General features: G+C 60.3%; 1 protein-coding gene across 6 annotated transcripts; it reads right to left on the bottom strand.

Annotated features, from left to right (window-relative positions):
• Nucleotides 1-2386: 2386 nt before the first annotated feature.
• On the bottom strand, nt 2387-23870 carry MLLT6 (MLLT6, PHD finger containing). 6 transcript variants are annotated; one of them, XM_056126796.1, is made up of 20 exons: nt 23353-23869; nt 22021-22100; nt 21548-21602; nt 21231-21340; nt 19959-20062; nt 19631-19724; nt 17312-17458; nt 16363-16461; nt 12574-12808; nt 11355-11969; nt 10508-10689; nt 10188-10296; nt 8127-8193; nt 7789-7934; nt 6847-7044; nt 6668-6756; nt 5141-5469; nt 4706-4793; nt 3791-4150; nt 2388-3151 (listed from the first exon to the last, which is right to left on the bottom strand). In XM_056126796.1, exons 1-20 carry the CDS (start codon nt 23459-23461, stop codon nt 3110-3112), a joined length of 3258 nt encoding a protein of 1085 aa, XP_055982771.1. In that variant the 5' UTR covers nt 23462-23869; the 3' UTR covers nt 2388-3109. The 6 variants fall into 6 exon arrangements, with proteins under 6 accessions (XP_055982773.1, XP_055982771.1, XP_055982772.1 ...); XM_056126797.1 differs by having other exon boundaries at nt 17312-17455; XM_056126801.1 differs by lacking the exon at nt 5141-5469.
• Between the last annotated feature and the right edge of the window lie 596 nt (nt 23871-24466).

Below are 24466 nucleotides of genomic sequence, written 5' to 3'. Positions count from 1 at the left end.
CGCGGCGGGGTGGCAGGGGATAGGGCAGGGCCCTCGGAGCTGAGGGCAGGGATTGCATCTCCAGGCCCTCCTCCGAGGTCCGGGTTGTTGGGACGAAGAAGTGGTCCAAGAGCAACCGAGGACCCACTTCCCTTCAGTCCCCAACTTTTCAGTAGATCAAGTCAAAGTGGCCTGGGACAGGCACACTTTGCGTCTGGGTTGATGTGACGAGTGGAAGTGACCGTAACCCAGGGGGTCACCTCTCCCCAGGAAAGTAAGTTAGGGTCCCGAAGAATCTGGGGACGCTGCCTCCCTTCTATGCCTGGCCTGCAAGCGGCACCCAAGGAAGGTGCTGGAAGCTGGCAGACGAGCCGGTGCCTGCCTTCGTTTCCAGTTTGGGACAAGAAGTGTGAAGTCACCCTTCCTCAGGGCTGACCCCCCAGGGGCTTCCCTTCCCACCCTGTCTCGGAACACTCCCCTAGAACTCAGCACAGGAGCGGGCGGGGTGCACCAGGGCACCCGGGAACCTGAGGGGGGAAATTCACACACAGAGAGGAAAGAAACCAACCAAACAGAAAGGCCACCTTTAAAGTGTCATTGTCAGGGGAGGGTGGGTCAGCTCGGAGCTGTGGCAGCTGTGCCCAGGCACCTGCCTGCCCCGGACACAGTTCTGCCCTCACATGCTGGGACACACGTGGACACACACGTGGACACACACAGGGATACCTGGCTGGTGGCTTGGAGCGAGGAGCAGGCTCAGACCGCCCCTGAAAGCTTGCCCCCCACCCCCAACCCTGCAGGCAGCCGCTCGAGGGGAGGGGAGGGTGCACCAGGCACCCAGGCCTTGTCACACCCCATGTCTTGCCCTGCAAACCACATCCTTCCCCTCCCCTAGACAGAGCTGCAAATCTGTGTCACTTCCCACGGTTTCCCCGCACTACTCCCCCCAAAGCTATGGTGCAGAGAGGGGGCTCAGTTTTGTCCCCCCCCCCAATGAAGGGGGCCTGCTCCCTCCTGGGGGGGAGATAGCAATCTTCCTCCCAGAGGCAATACCACTACCTCCCTTGTGCCCCCAGCCCCGGGGGAGGGACAGCACCAATCTAAACCAGCCTGGGCCCCTTCAAATCTCCCCTCACTACCTGCCACTGCACCCTGAGCCTGGGCAAAGCAGAACTCAGATTCTGGGAGATGAGAAGGGGGGGTGCGGGGAGGGGCAGCGTAGGGCTCGGTTCCAGTGCATGAAATCATTTGGAGCCCTCATCCTCTCCCCCTGATCCCACCCTTGGGGTGGGGGGCAGGGCACCCTCACCATCCAGAGCAGGAGCTGACTTTGGTTCTAAGTGGGCGGCCCTGGGCAAGGAGCAGCTCTTCTAAGCATGGAGGAAGGAAAGCTCCTTCGCAGTGGTTGCGGGTGGGGGCAGGGAGTTAGAGAGCGTTGAGAAGAAGATGCATAAAATGCTGCTGAAGTCTATCCTTTCTTCCTAACTGAGATTTTAGCATTAATAAAAAGTATGTCTGAGGTCATCACAACTGCCCCCCTCCCCCCACAGCCCTTGCGCGTGCCTAAGAAATTGCTTCTGCAGGAACCCCCCTCCCCCCGGCACAATCAGCTCCCTACTGTCTTACAAAGTCTTATCAACAGGAATATTAATATTATTTTCAGTATCAGAAAAAAACCAGTTGAGCAGCACAGGCAAAAATATATCTGCACTACGTTTCTGTCGTTGCCAAAAATAGACACATCTTCTTTTCTTTATTTAAAAAAAAAAGTAAGAAAACAAAAACCCACAACAAAAACCCAAACAGAAACACATGCGCGCGCGCACACACACACACACACACACACACACACACACACACACACAGGAAACCCACACATGCAGAGACAAACAAGACAAGAGCATCAGGGGAAGCCGGAAAAGCACCCGCCTGCCCACCCAGGCCCACTGCGGTGCCCGGTGCCTCCCAGACACAGGGCATCTGCCCATGCCCCACCCCGAAGCCTTTGTCACCAATGACTGTGGCCAGGTGGCAACTCAGGTGTGAGTTTGGGGGAGGGGGTGTTATTCCTGGTGGGAGAAGGGACAGCCAGGTGAAGCTTCTCTCTTCCCTGGTGAGCGAGGGTGAAGGTGGGATGTGGGAGGAAGGTTTACGCTAGAGAAAGTGGCACTTTACCCCCGACCTCCACCCAGTCCCCCAACCTCTGGAGCTCCCTGGTGCCAGGGAAACCACTCCCAGTGTGAGGAAGGAAGGACAGCCCAACCGAGGGGGCGCAGCAGGTGACCCAGTAGTGGAGGGGAGGCAGATACCCTGATTGGAAGCCCCCAGCCCTGTTTCTTCCACACTGGGGGCCTGCTCTGGTTTCCCTTGACCAGTCGTACCCCGGGAGGGGACCAGAGTTCAGTGAGGTGGGGAGAGGGTGAACAAGAGCTGAGGGCTCCCCACCTCGGCCGCTGCCGGGTCTGGGCTCGGCTCCCATCCCTGCGGCCCTCGATCCAGGGACACACAGACATACACGGACATGGACACACAGACGCACACGCTTGCTGAGTCAGGCAGCTTCATCTCTCCACCCTCTCGGCACTCCTAAACCCAATAGTGCAAACAAGGGGCAGCGCACGAGGGGGCTGGGCCTCCTCCCAGGGCCAACCTGCCCCTTCCTCAGGACCCTCACGGGAGGGTTTCCCACAAGCTCAGCTTGTGACCCTGGTTGGAGGGCGGGGGGTGGCGGGCCCTGCTGCTCTCGGCCCAGGCTGGGGAGGAACGGCCGTGAAGGAGGGCCCCATCTCCCCGGCTTGCCGGCCCCCCACTCCTTCCCATGCAAGTGCTGATCCATTTTGTGCGGCGGGTCCGACCAACCCCCCCACTTACGCCTTGGCCCACTTCTCTCTGGGGACCTCGAAACATTTTTGAGCACGGGTGCTCCTGGGGTGGGCTTGCGGCCTGTCCTCCCTCTGAGCCCCTCACGGAAGGGCCAGCAGGGGCAGGAGCTCTCCTCTCCGTCTGTCCTCAGGACTAGGAGCGCCCCATGTGCCCCAGGCTCTCCAGTGTCTGGGTGCGGGCCTGCTCTGGGCTGGGCCACCTCAGGCCAGGACGCGTCTCCTCCGTCGGGGAGTCAGGAGGTGAGGGCTTAGCCTTTCTCCTGGTTGGCTGACACTCCTTTGTCAGCGGTCTGCAAAGAGAGGAAGGCAGGCTGGGATCCCCTGTGCTGCAGGCCACATAAGAAACCCCACAGGGGGGACCATATGGGATGCCCCCCCACGGTCCCCTCGCCTGGCTTCTGGTGGGTGCAGACTGGGGTGAAGTGGGGAAAAGTCATCCAGAGCAGAGGGCCTGACTAGGTGGGCATCTTCCTGTTCTTTTTTTCTTTGGTTTTTGAGCCCAGGCAGTGCTCAGGGCTCACCCTTGGCAGGACTTGGGGGCCCCAAGGCGTTCTGGGTATAGAGCCCGGGTTGGCTGCCTGCAAGCAAGACCTTTACCCACTGTTCTATCTCTCGGAGCCCAGAGTGGGAATTTTCAAACCAGGCAGGCCTCGGGGATCCAGTATTAATCTCTAGCCCTGAGAGGGGGCATGCGACTGTGCAGACAGAGGCACCATGGCTAGTGGCTGCACCTGGGGAGGGAGAGCCGCCACCAGCATGGGTCTTCATGGAGGCAGGTGCCTTCTAACCTGGGGCCTTGACCCTGAGACCTCCTCAGCGCACATCTTTCTCAGCCTGGCAGGCTGGCCTCAGGGCCACTTGTGACCCTACCATCTGCTTGTGCGCTCTGCCCAGAGAAAAGGGGGACGGCTCGGCCTGATCTTACTCACCCCTCCTTTGGGGCCACTGCCACTGCCGTCCGCCCCCGACAGGCTGAGGAAGGGATTGGTCTGGGCAGTGAGGACCGGAGGTCCGCCCGCGGCTGCCACTGCTGCAGCCGCAGCTGCAGCGGCCATGAGACTTGTGTTGTTGCTGAGCGAAGGGGCCACCAGCGCCCCGGCGGGCAGCAGGGGTGGGGCCGATGCTGTGGGCAGCAGGCCAGGGGTGCCCGCAGACAGCAGCGGGGTGGAGCTTCCGGCCAGCAGGCTGGCCATGGGCAGCTGGGAGCCCCCGGCCATCTGCAGTCGCTGCAGCTCCCGCTTCTGCTGCTGGATCTGCTGGATCATCTGGTAGACAACGGTCTGGTGTTCCTGCAAGGACCCAGAGTCAGGGCTGGGGTCCCAGAGGTGGGGGCCTAGGCAGACACCCGCCCTCCCCCAGACATATCCAGCTTCGTGTTTTGGCTTTGTTCTGGAGCCACAGCGGCAGTGCTCAGGGATCACTCCTGACTCTGCACTAAGGGATCGCACCTGGCAGGCTCGGGGGACCATAAGGGATGCCAGGGATCAAACCGGGGTGAGCTGCATGCAAGGCGAGTGCCCAACCCGCTGCACTATTGCTCCGGCCCCTGGGGCATGTCCGTCCACCTTCGGCCTCTACCTTCCCTCTGTGCCTCAGCCTGGCCAGGAAAGTGGTACCCTGGCGGGTGTCCACTCCCCGGGTGCCCTACCTGGCCCCACCCCACCCCCAGCTGTTTTGGCAGTCACAAAAGTAGCCCCAGGCGTTGTCACCCCAAGCTGAGAAGCACAAAAGCCATTTCCAGCTCCCCTCTTTCTGTCCTTTGCGCCCCCAGGCTCCATCTGGGGGGCCCTGGTCCTGCTGTGGGCCCAGGGGCAGGGCTGAGGAGGGCAGCGGGCGCGCGTTACCGGGGTGAGCTGCGGCGAGGCGAGGAGCTGCTGCAGCTGCTGGAGCTGCTCGTGCTGCTGCAGGAGCTGTCTCTGCTGCTCGCTGAGGCTGCGGCGGGGACAGAGCCCACACATGGGAAGGGGCCTGGCCGCACGGCCCCCTGCCACCCCGGGAAAAGCCCCCCGACTCCCTCAGAGGGCCCGAGACCTGGGCGGGAGGGACGCGAGAGGGAAGAGCCTGGCCAGAAGAGGTGGGGGAGACGCACAGAGATCAACTGTTTGGCCCCGCAGCTCTCCCCGCCCCGGAGGGCACTTGCCAGCCGACATCTAGGGACGCCCCCTGGATGGAGACCCCATGAGCCGGGTTGGGGGCATCTTCCTTGGGGACCACAGGTGTCGGGGGTCCCTCCCAGAGCCAGCCCCCCTGCCCCTTCCCAGGGCTGAGCTCTCCCTCACCTGTTGAGACAGCCTGGCAGCTGCAGCGCGGGGGCCCCGCCAGCCTGGCTCAAGCCTGCGGGGTTGGGGGCAGCGGCCCCGTTCAACCCCCCCAGAAGCCCATTGAGGGGCAGGGCCCCGCTGCCCGCCAGCCCCCCCAACAGCCCCTCAGCCATGGGCAGCGCCCCCAGCCCCGCGGCCCCAGGTGCCCGGCCGGGTGCCCGGCCCAACCCATTCTGTGACGGGAGCGGGGCCCCGGGCAGGCTCTGCTGGAGCAGGGGCAGCGGTGGGGGCGTGCTGTGGAAGGACAGCGACGAGCTGCTGCGGCTCGGGCAGCCTGAGTGCGGGTCCTGGGGAGGGAGGGGGAAGGGGGGGGGTCAGAGGGGCAGAGGGCCAGCGGCAGCTGTCTGGCCCCCTGGCCCAACGCCCATAACATTCCCTGCCCCCCTCGCACCCAGGCACAGCCCCCCAGGACTAAGAAGCAAGGCCCAGGGAGACAGGTTCACTCAATCCCCAAATCATCTTCACTAGCCACTGCAACTGGCCACTTCTGGGGGGGTGGCAGTGCCCCTCCTCATCTTGGTTCATAATAATGCAAGGATGGTTGACCATCAGGGAGCGGACCATGGGGCCAACGCTCCACCTGTACAAGCTTCTCAGCCCCGTTCTAGGGGGAAGCCATTGATTATAGTATCTTATTTTTGGGTGGTGCGAGGGACTGAACCCAGTGCCTCACCATGCAAGGCAGGTGCCTGAGCTACGTCCAGGGCCTTGATTCTTAAAGCTTAGAAACTCTGAAGGCAAGAGGACAGCAGCGGGAGGGAAAGGCTCGGGGCAAGGCCCGTGCCTGGGGCTCGGTGGCTGGGGCAGCTGCGCGCTCAGCTCCCCCGTCACCTGTGGCGTAATAGCGGCACCCATGTCAGGCTACTGTTCACACTCAGTAAACCAGCGCTGGGAAACCTTCAGCACAGAGGGCATGGCCAAGGGCAAGTGCAATTAATGCGAGCTGTTATTATGATCATTACTGCCCAAGTCCCACAGCATAGTCAGCGGCAGGGAGAACCAAAACCCACTTTGACTTCAGTAATAACCACAATATAACAATAGCGTGGGCTACCCCCCCCACCACCACCAATTACACAGGGATTATTTCGTGTGAGGCACTGTAATAAACCCTTCACTGACACTTCTCAGAGAAGCCTTCTCCAACCACCTTCACATCATCGACAGCAGAATTGCGCCCCCGCCCGCCGTTCCTCACCCCCTCCAGTTCTTCAGAGCCTGGCCCCCATCCTGGTTTGTAATTATGGACTGTCTTCTCTGATTTAGCCTAGCTCCTGAAGCAGGACTGTGGCTCCGACTGCTAAGCCAAGCACGAAGTGGGTCCCTCCTAATTGCTTCGCATTTAAGGCATGAACCCCCGCACTGGCGGATCAGTTAACTAGTGCACGGCCTGTGCCTTCACTGCTGTGAAGCGAGATGGGCCCAGAGACCCCTGCTACCTCTTCCCTCCCTCGTACCCACCCCCTCTCTCCCTGCAACGCCCACCTCGGAAGACGTGGACAGCGAGTTGTCCAGGCCAAGGCTGTTCTTCCCTGGGGGGCTCTTGCTGGTGCTCACGGAATCGCTGCTGCCGGCTGGGGGAGGGAATGAGGGGCGACGAAGGCGCGGGGCTGAGCGTTGGCCCAGCAGAGACCCCGTCCTCCGCGGCGGGGTGGGTCCCTCACCTTGGGGAGGCAGGCCATAGGGTGCAGGGACGGGGCCGTTGGTGGCAGGAATGGCGGCAGGCAGGGCGGGAAAGGGCACCGAGAGCTGCACGTTGAGAATCTGCAGTCGTTCCTTCTTGGCCGTCAGACTCAGAATCTGCTCCTGGAGCCGCTGGTTTTCCTTCTGCAGCGCGTGCAGCGCCTTCAACATCTCCACGACTGCAGAGAGAGGGCGGGGCGCGCTGAGCCCCGCGGGGCTGGGGCGGGGCCGGAGGGCGGGGCGGGGCCAGGGGCGGGGCCTGGAGGAATGCGGTCCCAGTTCTAGACTGAGCCGAGCAAACCTGGGGATGGGTGGGGGCGGGGGGGACGCACAGAGGCTGGGGTAGAGGCGCTGAGATTGCTAAAGACTGCCCAGGATGGTGAGCAGTGGGGCGGCAAGAAGCGAGTGCCTGCCGCGGATGAGTTGGGGAAGGGAAAAAATAAATCCTAAGAAAAGATGGACAGATGTAAGGCCTGGGTCAGAAGAAGCACCAGGGGACTGGAGTGATAGCACAGCGGGTAGTGATAGCACTGCGTGCCTTGCACGCAGCCGACCCGGGTTCGATTCCCAGCATCCCATATGGCCCCCTGAGCACTGCCAGGAGTAATTCCTGAGTGCATGAGCCAGGAATAACCCCTGTGCATCGCTGGGTGTGACCCAAAAAGAAAAAAAAAAAAGAAGCACCAGCTGGCAGAGGGGTGCGGAGCAACTATGTATGAGGAAAGGTCGCTCGGTGCTAGCAGGAGTAAAGGGTTACGCCCAGCGATGCTCAGGCTGGGGAGCCAACGCAGGCCCTGGAGTGGTCCAGCTTTCCAGCCATCTCCCCAACACTGGGGGTTTAGTTTAAAGGTATTTGGGGGCCTTGGGAGCACTGGGGGCGGGTCTGGGGCCAGGTCTCCCAGCCCGCTGCCACCCCTCCTCACTGTTGACACCGGCCTCGCCGTCACCCTGCTTTTCCAGGAGCTGCTCCATGTTTGTGGTTCCGGGGGCCGTGGGGTCCAGCTGGCCGGCCCCACATGGGGCAGAAGCTGTCTGGTCGAAGAGCGCTGGGAGGCTGCTGATGGGGGACCTGGGCTCGGAAGGGAAGACTGGGCTCAGGCTTCCCTTGCGTCCCCACACTTTCCCAGCTCCCCCACTCCCCCTTCAGGGGTTCTGGAGGGGTCCCTCCCCTGGGTCCCACCCCAACCGCCCCCTCCCCAGTGGACTGTGGTTCCAGCCCCACTCCCAGGGCCTCCCCCACACCGCCACCCCCCTCCCTCACATGGAAGACAGACTCTCCTGGGGGGAGGTCCCCCGACACCGGAAGCTGCAGTCCTCGAGATCTGGCTCTTGGAAGGAGAAGGGGGACGGGAATCAGTGGAGAAGGGGCCTCCAGATCCCGGATGATCTCTTGCCAGTGAAGTAAGGATGGGATCTGAGACTTTATGGTAGGTCCCCTTCCCAGGGATCTCCCGCCCCCAGACTGTGGTGAGAGCTCTGGAAGGCACTGGGAACCCTTGGGAGGCTAAGAAAAGTGATAGATCTTGTCCCTTTCTCTCTTTCTTTCTTTCCTTTCTCCTCTCTCTCTCACTTTTGTTTGTTTGGTTTTTGGGGCCACAACTAGCTGTGTTTAGAGCTGACTCCTGACTCTCAACTTAGGGATCACTCCTGGCAGGCTATGGGATCATCTGTGGTGCCCAGGATAAGATCCAGGTCAGCCACGGGCAAGGCAAGCCCCTCCCCACTGTACTACCGCTCCAGCCCCTACACCCTGCTCTAGAATCTGGCTGGAAAGCTCCATGCCTGAGCGCCTATAGGTCCAATTCCCAGTTTTTTTCTTTTCTTTTTCCTGGTGCCAGGAATCAAACACTGGGTCTCACCAAGGCCTCAGTGAGCATCTCTAGCCCTCCCTCACCACCCATCTTATTTTTAAGCTACAGAATCGAATAGTGGGCTGGAGCAATAGTACAGCACTTGCATTGCACGCAGAACAGGAGTTTAAGTCCTGGTACCACATAGGGTCCACGATCCCTGCCAGGACAGATCCCTGAGTGCTGAGCCAGCAGTAAGCCAGCACATGTGACCCAAAATCTGGGTGGCGGGTGGTGGGGAGCTAAAGTCATATAGAGTTGGAGTCAAGCCAGATCTACCTAGATTGAAGTGGCACCCGATATGTGCTGTGTGGCCTTGGGCATGAAACTAACCTCTCTGTGGTGATTGTTATGAGGAGTATAATAAAGTAATAGGTGCTAAGGGTTTTAGCTGGCATGCAGTAAACTAGTAGTTATCACAGATAACTTTGCCAGACTTTTTAAAAATTCACAGTCAGGAGGCAAAATTGGGCCAGTTATCCTGCAACCCGCGGTGTTGGGATGAAGGGAATCCAACTCAGGGATTTCCTCACACATGCTAGGCAAGTGTTCTACTGAAACCACCTGGAAAGCGGCCTCCTGGGGGTGGGGCCGGCCTTGATCCTGGAGTGAGTAGGCCCCTTTAAGCAGGCTACCTGAACTGCAGGCGTGGGCATTAGCCCCGCCCCCCTAGCGGGCCAGAAGGTGCCTCTACACCAATCAGCTTGTTAGGGTTGGGTTGTACCACTTGCTAGCCGCTCCCTTAACGCCTAAGTGTCTGGAGGGCGGGTTGCCCCGCTGCCAGGACCACAGCAAGAGCTGGTCCCAAAGGACTCCTAAGAGGCAGTGAGCAACTCTGGTGCAAGGATAAGAAAGCCTGCCCTCCACTCTGCTCTCCCTACTTACTTTAGCTGCTGTGAGCTTCGGGGAGATGCAGCAGTGATTCTGTCTGGCTCTCACCCATTTGGGCTTTTTTTGTTTGTTTTAGGGCAACACCTGGGCTGTACTCAGGGATGACTCCTGGCAGGGCTCAGGGACCACATATGGTGTCAGGGTGGGCTCAGTGCAAGATGAGAACCCTACCGATTGCACTACTATCCTGCAAACCCCACTCACCCACCCAGTTTTAAGGTTAAAATGAAAGTTGGTTGTCTTGGAAAAAAGAAAACTGCTTTTTCTGTTCTGTTTTGTTGTTTGGGCCACACCGGCAGTATTCAGTGGTTACTCCTGCTTCTGCACTCAGGGATTACTCCTGGTGGGCTTGGGGAACCACATGGGACTCCAGGGATTAAACCTGGTTTGGTTGCATGCAAGGCAAGTGCCCTACCAACTGTACTATCTATCTCTTGGGCCCCCATAACACCCTCCCCTCAGGTTGGGCAATGGCCAGAGGGAGGAGGCAGCCAGAAAACCCTCCCATCCTTTCTAGGGGTAACATGCAGGGGGAGGGGCTGGTCCCTGAGGCCTTTGGGAAGGGGAATCGGGTCACATACCTGTGTGGCTGCTCTCGGTTTGGGTGAGGAGGGGGTTAATGGCACCCACTGGGGTTCCAAAGATGTGGGTAGAAGGGAGGCTAAAGGTGGAGCCAGCCAGAGAAAACACCTAAGGGAAGGAGGCAGAGTCTCACTGGTGGTTATTCTGGGATCTAGGGCGCAACAGTGTAGACTGGGGTGGCGGGGACCAGGCAGGCTACGAGGGAAGCACTAGCATTCGCTCCTGTGGGGATCAGTCGGACCTCTCCGGGTCCATGAGGGCTGGGGTCCTGTGCAGCATGTCCCCCATCCGCCCCAGAGAAGGAGGAGGAAGACCTCACCTGAGTGGTGGAAATAGAAGCAGAGGAGGAGGGGAGGGTGCTGGTGAACGGGGAGCGGCTGAGGCAGGGCAGAGCCGAGGTCCCTGGGGGGCCCAGCAGGCTGGAGGAGAGGGGGGTGCTGCAGACAGCCCGAAGCATGGCGCCACCGTGGGAGATCGGGTCCTTATTACTGGTGTAGATGCCTGTGGGTGCGTGGACACAGGGAACGCAGAGGTCACTGCTCACAGAGCCCACGGTTAAGTGTGTCGGGGGCTCCAAGCCCTCCTCAGGCTGGATCTGGCCACACACACCCCCACCTTCACTGCCAGTCTAATCCTCCAGTGCCTAGATGCCACTTCTGCCTGGATGTCAGACACGCCCGCCTCAGAGACTGCCCTGCATAGGCTTGGGAGTAGCATTTTTTTGGGGGGTGGCAGCGGTTGGGGTTAGGGCCATACCAACAGTGCTCAGGGCTTACTCCTGGCTCTGCGCTCAGGGATCACTCCTGGCAGGGTTGGGCAACCGTCTGGGGTGCCAGAAGCTGAAATCGGATGGGCTGTGTGCCAGGCAAGCGCCGTCCCTACCCCAGGCCTGGGAGTTTCAAGCTTTTCTTGCTTCTCCCACAAAACCCGGGAGTCTCAGCCTAATCAATGGCTGAATAAATAGCAATACTCCTACACTAAAAAAAAAAAACACACAGGAGTCCTACCGGCAACCTGCCATGTTCCCCCCCCCCCCCCGCCATCACCCCTCAGAGGGCTGGAGGTGACCATGGGCTCCATCCTTATCTGTCTGAGTCACTCCCTGGAGTAGTTTCTACCAGAGTTCCTTCTGGGCCCCCTCATAACCCCCCCAGGTGCTCACTCACCTGCCCCCAGCAGAGGGGACTCCAGGCTCAGGCTGGGCAGGCTCCCAGCAGGCCCAAAGGTGCGGGAGGCCAGACCACCCAGGCCGGAGCTGACCAGGGACCCTCCGGAGAAGGGGGAGGCAGCTGTGGCAGTGAAGCCTGCCAGCTGGGCTGCAGGCAGTGAGGGGGCCACTGTGGCCCCCGCACCCTCCTTGTTCCGGCTGCCCTTGGGGCGGCCTGGCCCGTGTCTGCTCCTCTTGCTGGCTTTGTGCTTCTTCTCCTTCAGGCCTGTTTCGGGGGGCTCCTCGGTAGGCACAGAGGCAGCACTCAGGGTGGGCATCCGCTTATGGGTGCCTGCGGAGGCCCCGGACCCCGAGACGTGGGGAGATTTATAGTCCCCAGGGGAGGGGGCCCGGGCCCGGGTCGAGCCAGAGGGGGTGGTGGAGAAGCGCATGATGGGCCCAAAGCCAGAGAAGACCACCTTCTGCTCAAAGAGGTCAGCCTTGTGGGGCTCGGGGGCGGGGGGTGAGGGGGGGCCTGGCGGGGAGGGGGCTGCGGGCTTGGAGTACTTGTCTTCCTCCGGCTGCTCCAGCTTGGGGAGTGCAGAGAAGTCGGGGGAGCTCTGCAGGGACGATCCTACACAAAGGGAAAGGCAGTTTGTGGGCCAGACCCCCGACCCGCCTGCTACCCCCTCACTCTGGCTTGCCTGGGGTCCTGATCCAGCCCCCCGCTATGCCAGTGTCCTGGAATGAGTGTGCCCCTTCAGCTTGCCCACCGGCAGCAACCCCTGATGGCTGGCTGGCCTCAGGACCTCATGGGAATGGGAGGGAGGGCCGGTACTTTGTTTTGGGGGTCACATCCGGCAATGCTCAGGAGTTACTCCCAACTCTGCACGCAGGAACTACTCAGGTGGGGTTCGGGGGACCATATAGGGTGGTGGGGATCGAACCCGAGCCAGCTGCGTGCAAGGCAAGTGCCCTACCTGCTGTCCTATCACTCCAGCCACACTGCTGTTTTTAAAAACGGCACCTTGGGCACCTCACAGCTGGAGCTGGGGAGATCCCTAAGGATCTGGAGAGGTGGGCCCTGGGAGTGGAGGAGTGTGTGGAGGGGGGCCCCCATCTCTAAGGGGCTCAGATGAAGAGCAGACGGAAGGCAGAGGGTAAGTAGAGGCCGCTGCTGGAGAAGCACCAGCTCACGGGCAGGCCAAGCATGCAGTTTCCTGGAGCCCCCTACTCACCTGCAGGCTGAAAGGGTCCCCCAGAAGAAGAGGAGGAGGAGGAGGAGGAGGAGGAGGAAGAGGAAGAGGAAGAGGATGCGGAAGTGAACCCGCTGGCGCCTTTCCCGCTGCTCAGTTTCTTGCCCTTGTGGCTCAGGCCGTGGCTGGAAGACTTTTTCCCCTTGGGGTCCCGGCTGTTCTCCGAGGTGTCCTGAGTGCTGGCTTCGTGATGGGAGGAAGCAGAAGCCGAGGGGACCTGAGGGAGGGAGGGAGGCGGGGGAGAGCGGCAGGTTCAAGGCCAGCTGCCGGGTACGGGCTCATCTGGACTTGGCTGTGGAGCTGGACTCGCATGTCCTTCCTGGTTAGCTCCAGGAAGTCCAGACCAGGGAGACTGGGGGGACAGGAAGCCCCTAGAGCCAGGAGATGGGGAGACAACTGTGGACCTTGGAGAGGACAGTGCTCTACACCCAAAGTGCTGTCTGCCCCTCATGCAGGGAAGAGGGCGGGGAGAGATGCATCAGCCTCATGTCTGTCCATTTTTCCATTTTCTTCGATCCTTCATTTAAGAAACACTTGGGGAGAGCCAGAGGTGATGGTACAGCGGGAAAGGCTCTTGCCTTGCATGTGGTCAACCTGGGTTTAATTCCCGGCATCCCATAGGGTCCCCTGAGCATTGCCAGGAGTGGTTCCTGTGTGCAGAGCCAGGAGTAACCCCTGAGCCTTGCTGGGGGTGGCCCAGAAACAGAAAGAAAAGATACATCCATGGAGGACCAGGGCAATAGTACAGCAGGTAGGGCACTTGCCGTGCATGCAACTGACTCAGATTTGATCCCTCATATGGTTCCCTGAGCCCACCAGGAGTGATTCCTGAGCACAGATACAGGAGCTAGCTGAGTACGGCCCAAAAACAAAAACAAGAGAGAAAGAAAGGAGGGAAGAAAGAGAAGGAAAGAAAGAAGAAAGAAAGAAAGAAAGAAAGATAGAATACCCAGAAAGAGAGAGAGAATGAGAGAGAAAGAGAGAGAGAGAGAGAGAGAGAGAGAGAGAGAGAGAGAGAGAGAGAGGATACCCAGAGAAGGGGAGAGGATACCCAGATACCCACAGAGAGGGGCCAGAGAGAATACAGGAGAAGGTGCTTGCCTTGTTTGCCCAGTAACGATGCCTGGCACCGCAGGGAATGATCCCTGAGTGCAGAGCCAAGAGTAAGCCCTGCACACAGCACAGTGTGCCCCCCCCAAAAAATTATGATAAATTGAAAAGTTAAAAAAAAAAGGAATATCTAGGAAGGCTTAAGAGGACCCCACCTGAGGGCTCCAGGGCCCATCCTCAGCCCCCCTCCCCCACCCCACCGAGTTCACCAGAGCTGCAGCCACCACAGTGAGCAGCTCCTGACTCTACAGGAAGTGGGCTGGAGGCAGGCTCAATGGGCTGGGGGCAGGCTATGCATGTGGAAGGCCATGGTCGACACCCGCTTCTGACCCCAGCAGCTCCGCCTGGTCCCCAGTACCGAGCCAGGAATAGGTCCTGAGCACCAATGGGTGTGGCCCTCCCCAAACCCAAAACAACAAAAAAGTTCAGCTTGGAGTGGGGGGTTGGGGGGGTCGGACCTGGCTCTTGCCCAAAAGTGCAAACATGAGGTACTTAGTGTGATCCCCAAAGCCACCCAGCTGTGCTGGGCCTGGTCCCAGCCACTCTGCTCGGCCAGCGCCACTGAAAGAGACAAACGATGGGACCAGAGAGACGGGACAGGGTTAAGGTGCTTGCCCTGCATGTGGCCAATCTAGGTTTGGTGCCCAGCACCACCACATACGCTTCCCCGAGCACCATCAGGAGTGATTCCTGAGGAGGATCGGGAGTAGGCCCTGGGCACCACCAGGTGTGGCCCCAAACAAATAAAAAATGAAAAGTCCCATGAGCCCTGTGGCCTGGGCAGCACCCCACTAAAGTGTGGTGTACAGCCCCAGTCACTGCAACAACAGCAAAAAACGGAAGGGGGGACATTCCGGCTCGGAAGTCCCTCTCCCAAGATGCATCCCTCTGTCCCCCGATTTCCAGGCCCTGCCAGGTCAGGGGGTTGGGCCTCACGCTCACCCCTCAGTGTGCCTACTTACTGCCCATCAAGGCACAATGGCAGGCACAGAGTGAGCAGTCACTGATGACAAACCTGGTGACCTTGGCTAACAAGCCACAGAGTTTCATGGATAGAAACCTCTTGGGGGGGCAGGAAAGGGGAGAGTTGGGCCACAGCTGGTGAAGTTCAAGGGTGACTCCTGGCTCTGTTCTCAGGGGTCACTCCCGACAGTGTTCAGACCACTATGTGGTGCTGGGGATGGAACGCAGATCTCCCACCTCCAAGGTGTGGGCTCCAGTCCACTGACCTCTCTCTCTGTTTCATGGGCACAAATTTTTTTGGGGGGAGGGGTTGGAGCGCACAGTGCTCAGTGCTTACTCCTCCCTCTGTGCTCATGGAACCATATATGGGTACTGGGGATTGAACTGGGGCTAGCTGCAAGCAACATACAGAACACCTTATCCCTTATCCAGGAGCCTTATCCACACCTCCTACCATCCCTCTGTCCCTGGGGTATGAACCTTGACTCCTTCCCTTAGTAGCTCTGAGGCAAATTCAACTTCTCTTGGCCCCAGCATCTTCATTTATTATTAAAATAGCTACTTCACGGGATTATTTAGAGGATTATACAACTAATCCCCGAATGCCCTGACTGTCCCTGTTCTAGAAGACAGCGTGGATGTGGATGAGGAGTGGGGCTCCCTGGCACTCCAGGGGGCTCTCCTCCTCCTGGCAGGGACTCGGTCCTGGAGGAAGGAGTGCCCGAGAGGCTGGCCGGGAAGGACCCAGTGCTGCCCCTCCCTGGGTGGGGCCTGGTCTCTGTCTCCTCTTTGTTCTTTTCCACAGCTGGAGTTCTGAAGGGAGCCAGATGTGGTTCTGAGCCAGAGAGGAGAGGGGCGAGGGGGAGGGGAGCTGACACACTGGGACGGGCAGAGGGGCGGGGGCTGAGGACTCCACCATGTCCAGGGGGATACCCAGGCCCCTGGGGAGCACTCAGGAAGGCTGGGAGAGAGGGCAGAGGGCACAGGAAAGAGTGTCCCCAGGTGAGCCTTGGGAAACAGGGAGGGGACAGGGTTACTGGGACAGTGACATCACCCTGGAAACCTGATACCTGGCCATGGAAGATGCCCAGGGCTCTGCCAACCTCCTGAGGTGGATGGAGGGGAGAGGGTTGATCATGACACCCTGCAGAAAGGCATTTTTGCAACCCCCCCCCCACCTTTCTGGGGTTAGGGCGCAGGCAGCATGAACCACCCCCTGCCCAAGGGCAGGGCCTGCACGGGCTCAGGAAGCTGGTGGCTGTTTCTGAGCCAGGCCCCACATACCAGGCTCTGACTGGGCAGGGTGGGGTGAGTCAGGAGCCAGCCCCCCTTGCTCACTGTGTTTACACCCTCTGCCCCTGAGCAGTGTCTTGACAGGCCAGAGTGGGGATACATTCCCTGACTTCTCTGGGACACCAGATCCTAAGAACTGGGACAGCAAGCCTGAGGACAGGGTCCACAGCCCAGAGCCCAGAACTGAGGCCGGATCTGGACAGAAGCAGACAGGGACATCTGGCAGCCAGCAGGGAGGGTAGTACCCCCAGACCCTGCTGGATGTCCAGTAATGGGTGGAGCTGAGGACACAGCTCCCTGCTAGGCTGGAAGCTGGAGTTAATAAACTGGGAGCAGCCCGGTCCCCCATTCACTGGACCCCTCACAGATGCCCCCTTCCCGCTGCTGGGTGGGGTGCGGCCCTACCTTGTCAGCAGTGGGGACCACAGGTGGGGTGAGGGTGCTAGGGGGTGACTCAGGCCGCTTCTTGTGCTTCTGTTTAAGGCGTTCTTTGTCCTTTCGACTCTGGGAAGAGAAGTGAGCAGTGTGGGGTGGGGAACAATCAAGGGATGCAACGGGCAAAAGTGGGGCCTGGCACCCTCTCAGAGGCAGGCTCTCTAGGGCGTGCCCCCCCCAACACACTACAGTGAGTAGAGGGTCAGGGCCTCACAAAACCAGCCACCCCTCCCCCACCGGAACTGCCTGCTAAAAATAGCCCATCCCATTATCACATGGGTGCTACCATGCCACACACATGAGCATGCCCTGCTCATGCGCATTTGTGTGTGTACACACACCCAATTGTGAGCACGTGTGTGTGCATCTGTGAGCACGTGTGTGCATCTGCGAATGCGTGCATGTGCGTGCATCTGTGTGTGAGCACACGAATGAACATGTATGTGTATGCATCTGTGTGTGTGCATCTGTGTGAGTGCATGTGCATGCCTGTGTGTGTGAGCGCATGTGTGTGTACATGCATCTGTGTGTGGGCACATGTGAGTGTGCCTGTGTGTATGCATCTGTGTGTGAGTGCATGTGCGTGTGTATGCATCTGTATGTGTATGCATCTATGTGAATGCGTGTGAGTGCACGTGTGTGTAAGCACATGAGTGCATGAGTGTATGCGTCTGTGTGAACATGCATCTGCACATGTGCATGCATGCGGAGTACAAAGGCGAGGAAGGGGGAAAATTTATATTTGGCTTTTTGGGTCACACCCAGTGGTGTTCAGGGGTTACTCCTGGCTCTGCACTCAGGAATCACTCCTGAAGGGACCATATGGGATGCTGGGGACAGAACCGGAGACAGCCACATGCAAGGCAAATGCCTGCCCTGCTGTACTAGCACTCCAGCCCAGAAGGAGGAAAATGTTTACCTTCTTCTGGCCCCTCTCATGGTGGGAAAGGTGCTTCTCCTGCTGGGTAGACGGAGAAGCTGAGCGGCTTCTCCGGCCAGCAATGAAGCCACTGCCGCCACCGCCGCCACCGCCGCCGCCGCCACTGCTGGAGTGCCGGGATGTCTTCTGAGGAGAAAACGCAGAGGTCTGCAGCCCTCTGACCAGCTCACGGGAGAGCCCTGGGGTCTGGTACCTGGGGTGAGTCCCTCCTACCCTGCTGGTCACACAGAGCACCCCTGTCCTCTCCGATGCTCTGCTCAGCGGATGGCAGAACCCCCAGCACAGTCCCACTTAGCCTAGACAGTCAGCCAGGATGCAACTGGAGTTCCAGACCTCGCCACCTCCTTCTGCGGTGCTCCCGGCCCACAGCCATTGTGGACCCCTTTCTCACAGCCTGTGTGTGTCTCCCATCTCCCTCAAACTGGAGACTGGACGAGCACCCCGGTAAATGCCACTCCCCAGCATGTCCTGCTCTGCCCTCCAGCCACTCGCCTTCTGTCACTGACCACCCCCTCTACCAGCAGATCCTTTTCTCCCCAAAGACAGGCGCCCTTAAGAAGAGGAAGAAACAGCCAACACCCCAGCACCACAGTAGCCTTTAAGCTGCCCCCATGCTTGCCACTGCTGCCTCTCAGGTCCCCCGTGATTTCCCGAACACCAAGTTAGGAGGAATGTTGGCCTTTGTTCCAATAAACTGCTATCCAGACCTGGGGGTCCCAAAGCCACCTGGCCGAGGGGCTGGGAGACAGCTCAAAGGGCAAGAGTGCAGGCCTCGAATGCCAGAGTCTGGTTCAGTGCCTGGCAACACAGAGTCCCTTGGTCTTCTCTGACCAGAAGCCACCTCTGAGCATGGGAAGCAGATCTCTCCCAACCCTGTCCCCAGCATTGCCAGGTCTGGCCCCAAAACCGTATAGGGGGAGTTGGAGAGTACGGAGTCAAAGCACTTGCCTGTGTGTGGCCAGCCCAGGTTTGATCCCCAGCACCACACATGGACCTCATTTGGTGCCCTGAGCCCCACCAGGAATGATCCCTGAGCACGGAGCCAAAAGGAAGCCCTGCGCACATGCGCACGTATGCACGCACACACATACACACAACCTTCAGAGTTCTAGACTCTCTCCTTCAAGAGAAAGTTTTAGACGTTTCCTTTACACCTTGACCCCTGGCCCAGGTGGGCACTGAGGGATTCCAGACCCAGCCTTAAATACCCAGAGCCATTATGCAACAATCACCTGACCACGACCACTCAGTACCATCTAGAAACCAAACTCAGTTTCCCTCCCTTGTCCTAAGTGTCCTGTTATCAAACACCGGAAACCAAGGTGCTCATGGATGGCTCACCGGGACCCACCTGGACAGAACATTTCCGAGAATAAGAGGGGGTAGTACAGGCACATCCAACCAACAGCTGCTGCATACGCTGGTCACAGCACCCCAAGAGCTCAAGCTCTATCTGCCCAGAGTCAAGAGCCTGGACCCCACGGGCCACCCCCAAGTTCTGCTGCTCAGCCAGCCCCATGTATGGCCAGTCTACCTGGACAAAGTCTGAGAATCCCAACTCACCCACAGCCTTCTCCCCACTGTCTCCAGCCACCAGCCAAAGTCCCAGAACCCCAGCTGAGCCTGCCAAGGTCATCCTTCCAGGAAGCCATTCCCATCAGTTCAGCCTCTGCTGCAGAACTCACAACCCTAACGCAAAGACCCACACAGACTCCCCCCCACACACACCCAGACCTACAAAGATCTACACACACGCAGACACAGACACACACACACACACACACACACACACACACACACACACACACACACACACAGAGGATTTGTCAATCCCTCTTTTCAATCAGGCCAATTCCCCCTTGGAACCATGTGCAAGTTTCAGAGCCTCAGCAGGTTCTGGCTTACTCGCCTCTCACATTGGGAAATACAGCACACCTACTCCGCAGGGCTGCTGGGAAGATCCCACAAAACAACACAGGCATGAACTTCGTGCAGGGGCTGAGCCACGGTCCTCCCCATGGAGCAGGCACTGCTCTTGCCGCCTCCACTCCGCTTGCCCTTTCACTCTGCCCAAACTGACCGGCAGGGGCAGAACTGGAGGCCAGGTCCTGCCAACCCCCTCCAACCCCCCCAACGCCTGAACTTCAAATCAGTCTTCAGCCGACCGAGCGCCAAGGGCAGGGACTGGGCTCTCTCTAGCTCTGTCCTCCCGCCACCAGGCGTCCTCCTGGCCCAGGGCCCACGCCCGCTAACCCCTGGCTGGCCGGCCCACACGCACTTCCGGCACACTGGACTCACCATCTTGCTGAAGTGGTATTTGCAGTAGCCGCAGTACTTGACGTTGTCCACCTCCAGCACTTCTTCCTCACACAGCAGGCCTGCCATTTGGGCACTGACCGAGAGGTGTCAGTCTCAGATGGACAGAGCCACGCAGGAGACCAGCCACTCCCTCCCATCCTCCTGGACCCCTGCGAGCAATGCTATGGCCACCCATGAAAGCACAGTCCTTGTCTCCCGCCAAAGCCAGTCACCTGAGGCAAACTTTGAAAGGGGCTGGTCCAGCTGGCCTGGGATCCCAGACAACTGGGGAAGGTGGGGGACACACGGGGACATTCAGGGGTCTCACCAGGTGACATGGAAAGCTTGCCGACATCCATGGCGGTTACAGGTCATGCAGGCTCCTGAGGCGGCCTTGCTCTCCCGGCCCTGCTCCTCACAGATGTAACATGTCTGCAGGACACAGGACAATCGTCCCCTCCTCCCTCTCCTGGGTGTCCTGGGGCCTCCCCGTCCCATCCCATCCCCTCAGTGCTAGGGCAGGGCTTCCTGACAGAAGGTGGATGGTGATGGAAATGTTCTAAGCTACTCTGACCAACCACGCAGGCTGGTGAGTGCTTCAGATGTGGCTAGTGTGACAGAGGAATGGCTTTGAAATGCTATTTAGCTGTGATTGGTTTATACAGCCACCCATGGTCTGCGGCTACTGCATTCAGGAGCAGACACCTTGATGGTGAGTCTGTCTGTCTTACTCTTTGGCCAGCCTCCTCCTGCTTCCAGACCTTTGCACAGGCTCTTTCTGTTGCCTGGGACCTGGCACCCCCAACCCCCAGCCCACCTCCTGCAGGCTGGCTCTATCTCATCCCCCAGCACCCAGGCAAAAAATGTCCTCAGGAGGTATTTTCTTTTTAGTTTGTTAATTTTGCAGCTACACCTGGCATTACTCAGGGAGGCCTCCTAGCTCTGGGTTCAAAGATCACTCATGTCAGGGCTCAAGGGACCATATGTGATGCTGGGGATTGAAACTGGGTCAGCCAATGCAAGGCAAGTGCCCTACCTACTGAGCTATCTCTCTGGCTCTTCGTGAGATATTCTTAATCGGGTACCTGGTTTGCTTTCTTCACAGCACTAACACTCACTGTATTCACCTAGTTACTGATATGGACAGTGCTCTCTCTCTCTCTCTCTCTCTCTCTCTCTCTCTCTCTCTCTCTCTCTGCTCTCTCTCTCTCTCACACACACACACACACACACACACACAAACACACACGAGTGTGAACCCTATGGGGCAGGGGGCCCACCTGTCTTCATTACTCCTGAACCCTGTGTCTGGTGCCTCACCAGGATGGGCACACTGTGTACTTCAAATGAAGGAAGGGGCAAGCAGTTTGGGGTTCTGGTGGCCATGAGATAGCCCAGTACTAGGCAGTTCCAGAGCAGACGCATAAACCCTGGCCCATCAGTGGAAGGGGCCTCCCTGCCTCCTGAGTTCCCTGAAAATGTCAGCTGGACAAAATCAAATCACACTGGCTACAGAGAGAGCTGGAGGACCCCGGGAGGAGGGGTGGCCAGGAGATGGGCAGGGGAGGGGTTGGTACTGAGCATGGCGGGGGGCGCTGACCTTGTTGAAGCGATCATGAGGCACGTACTGCAGCACGATGGGTTCCATGGTGAGCACGTTGGCAAACTGCACCTCGGGGATGTAGAGGGCACACACCACGTGGGCCCAGCCTGGGGCAGTGTGGGGCCAGCCTCAGCAGTGATGGGGAGTCCCCCACACCGGTCCCACAGCCCCCACACTGCACACAGGCCCCTAGTCCCGGGACTGCCGGGGAGGGAGAAGCCGGCCTCCACCCTGCCCCCGTCTGTTCCTGCCTTCCCGACCCTGTTCCGGGGCCCTTGCTGACCTCCACAAGTAGGGCTAAGGGACCCCCTCACCTCCATTGTCAGTCCTCTTCAATGCCCCGTCTTTGTGTGGGCACAGCTCACACCTCTGGCAATGCAAGGGAGGGGGGCACAGGGATTGAGGGGAAGGTCTGTGGAGCTGGGTCCTCCCTGAACATATCCAAGGGCCCCAGGATGAACCGATATTGGGGGAGAGGGGGTTCAGAGGAAGCAGAAGGGCCCGGAGTGGACCCCTGTGGGGCGCTGAAGTCCACAGCCTTCTACTTTCTGACAGGTTGTCAACGCTCCACCATAAAAGTTCACACACACACACACAAATGAAAGGCTGGAGGCTGAAGTGAGGGACAGTGAGGTGGGGCTGAGGGCAATGGGTGTGCAGACAGGTGTGTAGGAAACAGGAAGTCCTGTGACACAGCTAAGTCCCACCCTAGCCTGAGTTCCCCTAGCTACCCCCCCCCAACACAGAGGCTCAGGGGAGGGGCTAGGGAGGGTGGCCACCAACTTACCACCCTGGCCGCACGCTCCTGAGATTCACATTTCCTGCAGAACCAGGGTCCCGTGGGCACCTGGACGATGCCATAGCAAGCTGGGAGGGGGGAGGAGAGTCAAGGAGCAACCCCGTCAGCCAGTGGCTCTGCCCAGTGAAAGTGGGGGAAAGGGTGGCCTCGAAAGCGCATGCCAGCAGGGGGGGCTGCTCCCGTGTCTGGGGGTCCCTCGTGATCCAGGTCAGCACCAGCTGTACCCCAACACCCCTTGACCAGCCGGCAAGCACACATCCCAGACTCCAAACAGTGGTAGGAAGTCAAACCCTTGACCTTAAACTTCTGAAAGATCTGCCCCCCTAATCCTCCCCCCACCCCACACCCCCCAAGCCCTTACCCTGATCTTTCTAGCCCAGTTTTTCAGCCTAGGCTGGGGGTCCATTCCTCCACTCGGGGAATTATACAAAACCAGCCCACACAACTTTCTAGGTAGTCAAACACGTTTTGTTGTTATGGGGGGGAGGGGGACATTTCTTAAAGGGCCAGTGAGGTAAGAGGCAGGGGAAGTCGGGGGTCCAGGGACCTCAACTCCGGCCTCATCTCGGAGGGCAGCAGGTACAGAGCTCAAGGCGAGGCCGGAGGCAGGTGCAGGGCAGGGATGGAGTGCAGCGGGAAGCCTCGCAGCCTGCCGGCAGGGCTGTCCCAGGAAGTGGGGGCCCAGCTGGCTGTGCCAGACAGGCGGGAGATGCCAGCCTGCGCCCTCGGCAAGATTCCTCAAGGAGTTAACTCCCGAACCATGTGCTGCCGGGGGAAACTCCAAACCCCGCTCCTCCACGCCGCCGGGCCCCTCACCACCTCTCCGAGCTCAGCCCTCCCGGAGGACTCGAGGCGTCCCTCTCCCAGGGGACCCTTCCCTCCCTTCCCGATTCCGCTCCTCCCAGCCTCCGGAAGCAGAAGGGGGGGGATGACCCCCCTTGACCTCTCCCTCCCGAGCCGAGACCAAAATAACCGGGCAGGAGGGGACACCTCGCAGGTAAACATTGCCCGGCGGCAGCGACACCGGCGCGGCGGGCGCGGAGAGTGCACGCCTGGCCCCCTTCGACTGTCCCCAAACTCCCTCAACTTGGGGTGGGGGGCGCGGGGCTGGAACAATAGGCAAGAAAACAATGCCTGACCCGGTCCGCCAGGACCCGGCGGGGGGAGCCCCCCCACGCCTCCCTTCCCTTCAGGTGGGGTGGGGGAAGGGCGCGCGAGCCCCGGGAGGTCTCCGGAGGGCGCGGCTGGGGGCGCCCCGCGCGCGCCAGCCCCGGGGTCCCGTCGCGCCCCCCGCCCCGTCCCCGAGGGCCACCCCCGTACCTTGGTGGACAGCCACGCTGCACGCGTGCCCATCGCAGTAGACCAGCGGGTTCTCGGCCCAGCCCCTCTCGTCCGAACATACGCAGCAGCCTCCTACCATCTCCTTCATACTCCCATGAGCTCCCTCCGGGGCTGGGGCGGGGGGCCGGCCGGCGGGGGTCGGGGGTCAGGGGGAGGGAGGGAGCGGGGGGCCGCGCGCCTCCTCGCTCCCTCCTCCGCCGCCGCCGCCGCTTCTTTTCTTTGCCTCCTCCTTCCTCCTCCTCCTCCTCCTCCTCGGCGTCCTCCTCCTCCTCCTCCTCCTCCTCCTGCTCGCTCGCTCGCTCTGGCCGCCCCCCCCGCGGTGCTCTCGCCCTCATGCCCCGACGGCCCCCCCCCAACAATGAGCCCCGCGCGCGCCGGGCTGGCCCCCTCGGCGCCGCCGCGCGCCCCGCTACCAGCGCCGCCCGGCCGCCGCGCAGCCCGGGCCCGGCGGGGGAGGCGCCGAGTGGCACATCGCGGGCGCCCGCCCGCCCCGCGCCCGCCCCGCGCCCGCTCACGCGCCGCCCCCCCCGGCCCCCCTGCCCGGCCGCGGCAGCCATGGCCGCGCGCCTCCGCTCGCTCCCGGCCCGCCCGCCCGCCGCCGGGTAAAGTCTTCGGTTCAGGGAACAAAGCCCGGCTGGGTAGGGAGCGTTTGGCGCTCCGCTTTTCTTCCTGCGACTCGGGCTGGGCACCGCCGGGCCCTCCGCGGCCGGCCCGGGGCCCGGCCCCCCGCAGCCCCCGCCCGCCAGCTCGCGGGCTCGGGGTCTGCCAGTCACCCCCCGCCGGGAAACTCGGGGGGCGGGGAGCAGGCCAAGAGGGCACTGGCTGGAGCCGCGCGAGCCGCTCCACCCCCTGCGTCCCGGGAGAGGTGCTTGGGGTTGGGGTGTTTGGGCTTCATGTATCCATTTATTTACTTCGGGGAGGGGGAGGCGAGGGTGGAGTTTCTTCTTTTTCTTTTTGGATTTGGAGCCCCACCTGGAGATGCTCGGGGATCGCTCCCGGCTCCGGGTGGTGCTGGGGTGGGGCGGGGCTGGCTGGCGGTGTCGGGGATCGAACCCGCGGCTCCCGCGGGCGGAGCGCTCGCTCCCGCCCCTTG

Source organism: Sorex fumeus, unplaced genomic scaffold (assembly GCF_029834395.1).
Source record: "Sorex fumeus unplaced genomic scaffold, SorFum_2.1 ptg000063l, whole genome shotgun sequence".
Classification (NCBI taxonomy): Eukaryota; Metazoa; Chordata; class Mammalia; order Eulipotyphla; family Soricidae; genus Sorex; species Sorex fumeus.
This window is presented reverse-complemented; position numbering and strand designations above follow the sequence as displayed.